At 47.3% G+C, this 12,036-nt stretch overlaps 1 protein-coding gene across 1 annotated transcript in view; it reads left to right on the forward strand.

Moving 5' to 3' along the window:
- Positions 1-12,036, forward strand: part of LOC138492787 (probable cation-transporting ATPase 13A4) — a 302,290-nt gene that overhangs the window by 167,348 nt on the left and 122,906 nt on the right. The window contains exon 22 of the mRNA XM_069620146.1: positions 1,821-1,900. Within this exon, the coding sequence (XP_069476247.1) occupies positions 1,821-1,900 (80 nt within the window). The remainder of the gene's footprint in view (positions 1-1,820; positions 1,901-12,036) is intronic.

Below are 12,036 nucleotides of genomic sequence, written 5' to 3' on the forward strand. Positions count from 1 at the left end.
GAGTTTCGGGTACCTCCCTCACATCTTGTCCACCCCAGACACCCTGGCGCCAGAGGAGGGCTTCAGCACTGAAGCTCGCCAAAGGGCCAATGAACAAAGGGATCAAACCTGGTTTGGCGCGCAGAGACAAACACAAGAAGGACCTTTCCTAAAAGAAATGGCGAAAAAAGTCAACCGGAGTCTGATTTCACAGATGGGTCCTTGCCGCCATATTGAAAAACATGGCTGATCCAATTTTTAGCGACCGTTGTGCGCAGTCGGGAAATATCATGGTAGTTTGATCTAAACCACTGCCACCAGCTATTTAAAGTAGGAAAAGGTAACATTTGACTGTTACATGAGTGTTTAGACTCAGGGGAAGCTAGGCAACCCATCCAGCACTGTACAGGAAGATAGCGTGTGCTGGGTCTGTACATTTAAAGAGACTAGTAAAGTCAATTTAACTTTACATGCTCTGGGAGACAGTAGTCAGTCCCAGAGAAGGAATATGAACCTTGGGAAGTCTGACAGACATCCCTGTGCCAATGCACTGAGGGTGCTGTGTGACACACAGAAAAAGATGATGTCTATGGAATTGTTTTAAAACTAAATAACCAAAGAACACAAAAGTAAAACACACATCAAAATTAAAAGTTCAAAGCCCCAACATATAGCAAAAGAGCTGGAGGGCTCTAAGGTAGAGGGAATTTAGCACTTGTGTGAGAAATCTCCCTAACAACAACAACATGGCATAGCATAGCATAGCAGGGCAGAGAAAAGCCTAACATACCATATCAAAGAGGAGCATGGCATACTATAGCATAAAAGGGCACAGAATATCTTGACATAGCCTACCAAAGAACAGTATGGCATAACATAGTATGTCAGAGCATGCCATGGCAGATACTAGCCTAACATAGCATACCAAAGAAGAGCATGGAATAACATAGCATAGCATGGCAGAGAAAAGCCTAACATAACCTACCAATGGAAGATGGCCTACAGCCCAACCCTGTCCAAATGGTGGGGACCACCCCCCATATCTCGTCTATGAAAGATGACCTAATGGGGACCTCACCCACTGCCTCTTCTATGGAAGATGACCTACTATCCAACCCTGTCCCCATGGTGGGGACCTCACCCACTGCCTCTTCTATGGAAGATGACCTACTGTCCAACCCTGTCCCCATGGTGGGGACCACTCCCCCTGCCTCTTCTATGGAAGATGACCTAATGTCCAACCCCGTCCCCATGGAGGGGATCACTCCCCCTGCCTCTTCTATGGAAGATGACCTACTGCCCACCCTGTCCCTATGGTGGGGTCCCCCCTTGCCTCTTCTAGCGAAGATGACCTACTGCCCAACCCTGTCCCCATGGTGGGGACCACTCAACCTGCCTCTTCCATGGAAGGTGACCTACTGCCCAACCCTGTCCCCACTGTGGGGACCACTCCCCCTGCCTCTTCTATGGAAGATGACCTACAGCCCAACCCTGTCCCCATGGTGGGGACCACTCCCCCTGCCTCTTCCATGGAAGATGACCTACAGCCCAACCCTGTCCCCATGGTGTGGATCACTCCCCCTGCCTCTTCTATGGAAGGTGACCACTGCCCAACCCTGTCACCAAGGTGGAGTCCTCACCCTCTGCCTCCTCTATGGAAGATGACCTACAGCCCAACCCTGTCCCTATGGTGGGGACCACTCCCCCTGCCTCTTCCATGGAAGATGACCTACAGCCCAACCCTGTCCCAATGGTGGGAACCACTCCCCCGATGTTCTTCTTTTGCCAACTTTTCTTGGACATTAACCTTTTTCATTGGGACATTTCTTGTATTTTTGCAGCTACTGATGAATGCAACCGTTTTTGCCAGAATGTCGCCGGGTCAAAAGTCAACCGTGATCGAAGAATATCGCAAACTGGAGTATGTGTGACTTTCCTTTCCTTTTATTAGTATGTTTTGCAATTGTTTGTTTTTCTTCACAGGTGCACAACTCATAGGTTTGACATCCCCCAAAGCAGTCACGTGTCACGTTGCAAATCACACTACTTTACATTACATGTGCAGTAATCAATGGATGTGAACTATTCCCCCTGTGCCCACTGCAGATGCCAGCAGGAAGATGACACGAGTGTTGCTCGGGGCAACTGAGACAGCTTAATGCTGCCTGCTCTCATGCATCTAGGGAAGCAGGGTTCCCTGAGGCACAATGTGTGGGGCCCCGCGGGACTGGCATCCGGAGCATGCCCTGTGTCGGGCCCCGCGGGACTGGCACCCGGAGCATGCCCTGTGTGGCCCAGCGGGACTGGCATCCGGAGCATGCCCTGTGTGGGGCCCCGCGGGACTGGCACCCGGAGCATGCCCTGTGTGGGGCCCTGCGGGACTGGCACCCGGAGCATGCCCTGTGTGGGGCCCCGCGGGACTGGCACCCGGAGCATGCCCTGTGTGGCCCAGCGGGACTGGCACCCGGAGCATGCCCTGTGTGGGGCCCCGCGGGACTGGCACCCGGAGCATGCCCTGTGTGGCCCAGCGGGACTGGCACCCAGAGCAGGCCCTGTGTGGCCCAGCGGGACTGGAACCCGGAGCATGCCCTCATCTTTGGGATGCACCTGTTGCAGGCCCGGAGCAGGGGATTCCACAAGCAGACTCTGCCCTCTTCAGAACCCACCTGCACTGTTGTGTCAGGTCCTATTAACCTGGCATTGGTTTGAACATGGGAAGTTACTAATACAGGACCCAGTGCCCACCCGTGTGGGCCTTACCTTAGTCCTTCATCCAGCGCGTGGGTGCACACATCATATATGTGTGCCTGACATGCAGGGATTTATTATAGTATTTCAGGTACTTCCTATTAAACTATGGGGATCGCCTGGGCCAGTTATCTCATATGCTACATAGAGCTGCATTGCTTTCTCTCCACTCCTTGCAGTAAGTAAGCCATTCACTCCTAACACAACTTAAAAGATGCCTGGGTCCTCCCATTATTAAAAAAACCAAGCCTTCACCCCAACATCCCGACCAACTACAGACCTATAACGACTGTCCCATTCCTCCTGACATTCTACACTAGGTGGGCATATTTAATGATTCAGGCTCAGCTGGAAGCTTACAATCTCCTAGGGCTGCGACAGTCAGGCTTTAGACCTAAACAAGGGACAGAATCACCTTCAATAGATTTAAAAAATCAAATGGATGGCTTAAATGATACAGGTAAGCTTGCGCTCCTTCTTCTGTTGGACCTCTCAGCCCCCTTTGATTTACTTCATCACAAAGTATGCAAAACAGGGGGGCCTGGGAAACTCTCTACCAGCACGAACACAGCCCATTGACTTGTTCTGCATAAATTAACTTTGGGTCTCACCCTAAGTTAAAAGGGCAATCCAGACGTGGACCCCTTGCTCACTGTTCTTAGTGAAGCACAGCTTCACCTCACTGATTGTGCCCAACTAGGCTGAAACACGTGTATGGGGTTGCTGTTGGTACTCTTGTTCAGAGGAGAATTGCCTAGCATTTCGGCGCTGGACTGCCGCTGGGCAGGACAAAGACTGATATGCAGGGAAATTTGTTTTCTGTGAAAGGGACAGTGAGCTAAAGACTTGGTAGAGTCTCTCCCAGGGGTTCCTCACCCAAGAACAGGTCATTGGGCTGTGTTCGTGCTGGTAGAGAGATTCCCAGACCCCAGCCCCCTTGTTTTGCATAAATTAACTTTGGGTCTCACCCTAAGTTAAAAGGGCAATCCAGACGTGGACCCCTTCCTCACTGTTCTTAGAGAGGCGCAGCTTCACCTCACTGATGATGCCCAACAAGGCTGAAACACCTGTATGGGGTTACTGATGGTACTCTTGTTCAGAGTAGAATTGCCTAGTATTTCGGTGCTGGACTGCCACTGGGCAGGACAAAGACTGATATGCAGGGAAATTTGTTTTCTGTGAAAGGGACAGTGAGGTAAACACTTCGTAGAGTCTCTCCCAGTGGTTGCTCACCCAAGAACAGGTCATTGGGCTTTGTTCGTGCTGGTAGAGAGATTCCCAGACCCCCCATTGTTTTTCATCACAAAGTACTATTCACTCACCTGACGACAGCTGCCTTCTTCTCCACCGAAGGCACTGCCTGGATACAATCCTTCTTGGATAACAGAACCATGAGGGTTTTTCCATAAGTGCGTCAGCCGATCCGGCACCCGTCACCTGTGGAGTACCTCAAGGGTCGTGCCTCTCTCCTATGATGTAAAATATTTTACCAAGCCACTTTTTGATGATCTTGACAATCTGGGTGTCACCTACGCTAACTGCACAGATGCCACTCAGATTCTCATTCCTATCACAGGCCATTACGACAACGATTCGACCCTGCTCAATATAACCTACCTCATTATCGAAGCCTGGATGGCCACTCACAGTCTCTGTCTTAACGATGAAAAGACAGAGTTACTACTCACTGGTTCCATGGCAAGACTGAACAAACTAAGCAACCAGTTTGAATCTTTCAATGTAGACGGCATTAACATAAAACATTAACATAAAAGTAACCAAAGAGGTAACAACTTTGGGCATTTATCTGGACTCAGCCCTAACATTGAATAGACAAGTCAATGCCACAGCCTCTGCCATGGCCTACACCTGAAAACTAATGCCATTTCTCTTGACAGCAAGTTGCAGAACACTTGCAAGAGCACTAATTGAATTGAAATTAGACTACTGCAATGCCTTATACTTAGGGACGAGTAAGCACTATATTAAAAGAATTCTAATACTGCAAAAGAACACGTTAAGAACTGCACTCAATTTCCCCAGAACCCAGCACATATCAGCTTCAAGACGCAACACCCATTGGCTCTCAGTTAAGGATAGAATCACCTTCAAAACTCTAACCCTTACTCACAAATGCCTCTCTAACTCGGCTCCCAAATACCTAGCATGCAAATTCTCCAGAAACACATCGAACCGACCTACCAGAACCCTCCATTTGCACTACCTTAAAGTCCCAAGATACAAGCTACAGAAAGCAGGCGGAAGCAGCTTTCCTGTGCTTGCGGCCAAACTTTGGAACACCCTACCAGTTGACCTAAGATCTGAACTGTCCTACTATGGCTTCAGAACAAAAGCAACATGATGGCTCTTTCTGCACGAAATCTAACTAATGTACTAACCTACCTTTCGCATAAATATCTGTAATGCATTGTTTTAAGCACCTGTACATGTTTTATCTCACTATGTATCTCTGTTGTAACCATGTAATGCGCCCTGATACCTCAGGGTTTGGTGCGCTATATAAATAAATAAACAAACAAACATAAATAGGTGGCACTTCAAATACCACCTGTTTCTAACTCTTTAGGACGAGACAATCTGAGTGGCACTTGTGCTTGCAACCGAGCACTCCATCCACACACACATCCCCCTTATACAGTGCTTCAAGTGGGCAGGGACCACCATGGCACCGCAAGACACATTATCCTGCTACGGCCGCAGCCGCAACGGGAGATGAGCCCATCATTTTCAGGTCAGGTAAGCTGTGACTGACAGAAGTGCCAGAAGGAAAAAAGGAAGGACTTAGGCTGCCCCACCTGTATCACACTGGCCGGTTATGGACCCAGCACACGTTTATCACAGATCTCTGTTGGTTAGTCTGTACATATGAGAACACCCAGAATTTATGCAATACAATTTACATTTATTTGAACATTGTGGTTTAAAATATAGCTCAAACAGCTATTAACAAAGACCTTTTGTTTTGCCTAAAAAACTGTGATCAATGTGGTCCGGTTGACTTCACATCTGTCGTGACGAGACAGATGTGAAGTCAACCGGACCACATTCTAAGTCACATTTTCTTACTAACCCACACTACAAAACAGTGAATGTAAAGAACCAATGCATGTGGTTGATTATCAAGCCTGTCAAACTGAATTGATCACAATTTTTTAGGCAAAACAAAAGGTCTTTGTTAATAGCTGTTTGAGCTATATTTTAAACCACAATGTTCAAATAAATGTAAACCCCTCATGACTTAGGCTCCAAAAAGAGGGATATTCTACCCCTTGATTTCATAATTGACAGAAGTGCCAGCCAGCCATAGTGTTGCTCCAAATGGAAGTTGCAGTTTCATCAACACTGTGGCTGGCTGGCATTTCTCATTTATTTATTTTGTATTTGTTGCAGCGCACCAAACCCGCAGGTATGTAGGCGCTAGTTACATTAGGGAAAGGGGAAGGGGTGTGCAGGTAAGGGTAAGCAGGAAAAGCAAGATGCATAGGTTAATGAGGTTGAACAATGATGCAGTGACATGGCTCCGAGTCTGTAACTCGTGCAAGGGGTCACAAGAAGTAGTTACGGTCCCTTTGTTTCCACAGATTCATCGTTTCACAAACCCTTCAGGAGTTTTGAACCCAAAGTAAGCACTTGCCGGTGACAATGCACAGAATGGTCCCGGACTCACTTATGCACTTATCGAGGTGCTTCTCCCAAGCAGCATCAATAGCACACTGTGGGCCCCGATTTACTCTGTACGCATCTTGCCATCTGGGGTGCAGGCACCTATTCATAAGATGCGCATGGCCGCGTGCATTTACTGTGCGCGCACAGAGAGCCATGCGCTGATTCTTGTGTATGCACTGAGTGCACCGCATTGGCTGGGATATAGCTATAGTTCTCTCTTGCACTTATGAAGCGTGCTGCACTTATGCTGCACCATGAACAGACACACTGGGTCACCCGGGTGGAAATGTGTGCGCACCCACCGGGTGACATCTCAGGGTGCTCCTTCCTATGGAAACAAAGTGTAAAGCAGTGACACTGCCTTTTGCACAGCTTAGGACTTCCGGGCTAGGTTTCGCTATCTCATTTCGCCTGCACCTCGGTGCATTTCTTTGAAAGTGTTTTGTGTGCATTTTTTTCTGTATGCAAAGCACCGGTGCATTCAGTGATTTGGCTTTTTCTTTTTCAGGCCTTAAAAGGCAGGCGAGTAGTCCTTTTACGGTACATTTGAGGCACGCGCTTCCTTTTTTCTGCACCCTTTTTCAGAGGGGCTCCACCGTTGGGGCCTAATTCACAGAAGCGTTTTATATGATGGCAAAACCCCATTGGAAAACGCTCTGGGAACGAGGGGAGTTTCGTCTTGGTTTACTTCAAGCCATCTTTTATTAACCTACAAATCCCAAACATATTACTATGCTTATAAAAGGTGGCTTGAAAGTACACAAACCATAGTAAGGTACGCACATACATATATAAATGCTTATTCATGTCATACCTTACTATGGTTTGTGTACTTTTCAGGCCACGCCCATCATGAAGGCCATGCCCCCAAAAGAGCCCCCCCTCAATTTCTTACACAATTTAAAGCACTGCCTTTATAATAAGGCACCCCCCACTGTGCAGTTCAAGGTATGGAGTCGGAGAACTTACATGTTAAAATGTTATGAACAAGACAGGTGCTCTCTCTGTAGCCGTCGACTTCCACATAGGAGCGCGCGCAGTGTGCGACAGCGTCCAGTTACAGTTCGGCAGCAGGAGAGGTCTGTCTTGCGTGGCATTGACTTGGAGCAGTAGCTGCCATCCCACACAATCAGGGCTTCCGTGTGGAGAGTGCGCAACAGAGTGCAGTTGCTGTTGGGCAGTTCGGCTCAGGAGGCCAGGAAGAGCTCTGCCTCACGTCCACAGGTGTGGATTACCAAATGGTCTTTCAAACGTGAGTAAAGTTTTATCTTATACCACCGACATTCCCTGCTCCTGTTATCAGGGACAGGAAGTGAGAAGGGAAGTGTGGTTCGTGTTGGCAAGTGCACAGACTGGACGGCATGGGAGCTGTGGAGTTTTTCTTTTTTCCAGTTGCCACTAAGCAGTCCTAGGCAAACAATTTAACTGACACTTTACTCCCTCCCCTCTCACTCTCAGTGCCCAGCGCCTTTCTTCAACACAAATATCTGACCTATAGGCCGGCGCTGCCCACCTGTGCGCCTTGTTCTTTATGCAGAGAACAGGTGGCACTGACAGATGGCTCGTCAAGAAGGAAGCAGGCAAACCTCACCACCTGCTGCCATATGCCGGGAATCCCAGAAACAATGGCTGCTTGTTGGGATTTCTCGGTTCTCACCTCAACTGCCCCCACAATTCCAACCACCTCTACAACTTCCCCTACAATGTCGCTGGTTTACTCACCGGCAACTATAACTTTAACTTCTCAAATCCCTCCACTGCATCTTTTCAAGGCTCAATATGCCTGTGAAAAAGGGGGCGTATTAGAGTGCCTTGATTCCGTCGTGGTGATTTAGGGGAGAAAACCCACTCTTCACTTCCAAACAACAATGCTGTTATACAAGGAATGGGTTTGGATCTTACCCCTGACCCTCCATTACTGCAGACCTGTCTTCAAAATGAGCCTTTGAAACCTCCCTGCCGTGAAGACTACTTTACAGCAAGGAATGCTGAATTGCCGCAGGACTCCAACATATCGCCCAATTAATGCGATGGGTCGGCATCAGTTTCGGCCTTACATCTTGTGCTGGAATCACTCCTTAGGTTATATGAAAATATTAAAGACATTACGAGTGCAGCAGTAGCCGTGCTGGTAAAACCGGCAGGCTGCCGCTGGACCCGTAATGATTTACCAGCTCTGGACTTGCTGGAATTGTCAGGGCATTACAGCCCCGGTGATCTGGTAATTCTAGAGCCGGCATTCTGTAAATCCCCATTCCAGTGAATGGGGAAGTGGAAACACGGCACCATGTGGTAATGGTGCCGGGGTTTCCGTGTCCATCTGTCTGCGGCCGGTGGCGTTACGCCCACCAGGTCAGACCTGGCGGGTGTAACTCCACACGGCCACAGAGCTCGAAGTTAGCCTGTCTGGAAAACAGTGCCGGTACGGTTTTACCGGCACTGTTAATAATGAGGCCCATTGTCCGAGAGAACGCCAACAAGATCTCAGGTGTTGACCTGAAAACACTGTCCTTGAGACAGCACCTTATGACGTCAGCTGTTACCATCTCTGATATCGGAGGCTCCAGACGCCTTAATCTGGATAAGGAATGCTTGATTGTTCTGGAAGAAGCTGCCGCCAACAATCGATTGTGGATAGTCCCACGCCATTGTTGGACTGTTGCACCAGGCTTAGGGTTTCTCCAGTGCTATCTGAGTCCCGCAGAGAGGAAGAGCAGGGACGACATGTTGTTATCTCTGAGAGTTTGAATGCTATATATCGCCCGTGCGTGAATCCGACATAGAGAATGAAAAGCGAAGCAAAACCCAGCAAAAGAAAACATCTAGAACATACCAATGATCGGAAGTAACCCTTGCGCTACCTCGCTAATAAAGGAGAAATCATGAATTGAAATACTCAGGAAGGCCAGGAGATGTTAGCAGACGATTCATCGGCTGGTAGCCCCATTGTCCGAACATCACAAAAAAGAAAGGTGCTTTCTCAAATCAGAAGAAAAATCCTACCTTTCTTCTTCCATCAGTACTTCTCGATCAGAAATCACCTTTGGAACTGCAGGATAACAATTCTACTAACTCTAACCTGGTTCTTAACCACATTTCAATGGAGTCCGTATTGCAGTCTACAAAGGGGCCGCCTTTGGGGTTCAATGCATGGGGACATCCATGACCATTGAAACAAGACCAGCAATCAGGGCCATGGATCCTAAATTGACTTTGCAGCCAAAGGCAACGCTTATTTCAACTCTTCACGATATCAAAACAGTGGGTTGGGAGAACACAGTGGAAGCCAATGGAAATGTGATAGTGGGCAGAGGCGGGCAACTGGACGTCGTTTCTAAAGTTCCAGCACCTGGATCCTTACGCTCAGGCGACATTGATAATGTCACCTTTTTCCAGAGCATGGATCACATCCTCTAGTCGCCTACTTCTATTCCAATATGGATGTTCGACTTGTCTGGGAGCAGCGGGACACTTTGAGATCCCTGGGTTTTGCGCTACAGTTCTTAAGTCATATTGAAGTCTCTTCCTTTTTAATAGGTTCCACGGTTCAAGTCGAAAATAATCCAATTGCACGTTGCAAACAACTCTCGATTAGAGCCACTTTAATGCCTCTAATTTGGCAGATAAAGTCGGCGGTTCTCAGGACCACAGTACTCACCTTCAAGATTGGTCCTGCTTAGCAGCTGCCATTACGAGGTTTACTAGCTCGTGAGACTTGCCTTCTAATCGTTAATCTTCCAAAGCTGAGATTTCTTTCCTGGAACCTGTGCGCTTTTAATAATATATTCTGGTCGTCTAATTTGCAAAGCATTTTTCGACCATCATATTCTACTTTTTCAAGACACGGTGGCCCTCTTTGATCTGGATGACTTGAAAACATTCTCCAGAGTAACATCCAAAGGGGTCACCCGGTTGCCCCTCGGGCGCATCAGCGTTAGTAGAGCACCTCATAATAAACCTGTGTGGGGACCCTGCCAAGATGTCCTGCAAGCAGCTTTTGGGGGGGGTCCTCACTGACGGGTTGCACAAGGTCATCCTCATAACATTATATTAGTGGGGACTTTAACGCAGACTGCACAGGCGGAGCTGGTTTGAATGATCCATTCCCTATTACACAGCTTTCTTCGGCAAATTGTACAAGCAGGGGCCACATCTGGGATTGTTTTATGCAAAGGCTGGGTTATCTGGTCTTCGGGATTACAGTTGGCATAGTGGCTCTCTCTCTTCATGGATAGATTATGCATATGCGTCATTGGGTTTAAGGCCATTAGTGTTTAAGAATTTAGGCATAAGTGCATAGGTGATACTATCTATCTGTGTCATTACACGACCTTCACCCGAACGTGGCCCTGGTTTTGCCTCTTGAGGGGGTGTAACCGTGAAATGGAACGAGTTAGCGTGTAACAAATTTACTTGTGTGGTCAGGAAACTTTGGGATAACTATGATTATGGTGAAGACCTTTCTTCTGTGAAATGTTATAATTTAATAATTCCATACTGTTTGAAGGTCTTTGCAGAGAAAGGACAAGCTAATGGTTCAAACAATTGTAATCACAGTTGCAAGGCTCGGGTGGCTAGCACTAAGAAAAGCAAGAGGAAGCTGCTTAGAAGCCTTGTGCATGAGTGTTCCCCCTCCTCCGAGGTTTTTAGGCTCAAAACGAAATGAATACTCCAGGGTAAAATTACATCAACTCCTTGAAAATACAATTATATATCAAGGATAATCATTATACCCTGGAAGCTAACAAATGCTAACTTCATATTAAAAAAAAGGACTTAATCGTCAGCGGAAGAGAGTTCAGAAGGCAAGAAAGGAATCCAAAAAGCTAGGTTTGCCACTTATGGGGTCTATTGATGGAAGCTGCACTTCTGCTTAGGAAGATGCTTTTGACACAGTGTGCTGACCCTACCAGCGGGCATTGCTCTCACTCGACTTTTCGACCAGTCTCTCTACTTCCCTGTCTTTCCAAGCTTCTTAAACGTCTTGTCTATTCTGTAGCTTTCAATCTGGTTTTCGTTCCTTCCACTCTACTGAAACGGCTCTTCTCTCTCCTCTCTCTGCGACTCATTACTTTCTGCTCGTTATTAGAAACATTCTTCAGGATTTATTCTTTTGGATTGATCTGCTGTGTTTTGATACAGTGGATCACACTTTGCTTTTATCGTCTCTTGGTTCCTTTGGTTTTTCTGGTACGGTTCTATCTTGGTTTTGTGCCTATCTATCTGATCGCACATACTCTCTTTCCTGGCCCGGGTCACTCTCTGATACTGTTCCTCAAGGTTCTGTTTTGGGTCCTTTCCTGTTTTTTCTTTACACATCTATCTCTTGCTGCCAATATTTCATGCTTGGGGTATCAGATCACTTTCATGCTGATGACACCCAACTCTTTCTGTCTTTTTCCACCTTTTCCTCTTCTGACTTGATTTGATTTATTTCTTATAAAGTGCAGTATGCTCATAGGCCACAGTGCGCAACATAGCACATACAACCACAAAACAAACTATAGATAAAAACAAACATGAAGCAACAACATCCATCAGAAAAGCACTCTCGCCCCTCGCCCTATTACTTGGTCCGATCATTTTATTTTGTGTTCATAATTGTATCTTCCAGCGCCCCCT

This window comes from Ambystoma mexicanum, chromosome 10 (genome assembly GCF_040938575.1).
Source record: "Ambystoma mexicanum isolate Mex_15411 chromosome 10, UKY_AmexF1_1, whole genome shotgun sequence".
NCBI classification, from domain to species: Eukaryota; Metazoa; Chordata; class Amphibia; order Caudata; family Ambystomatidae; genus Ambystoma; species Ambystoma mexicanum.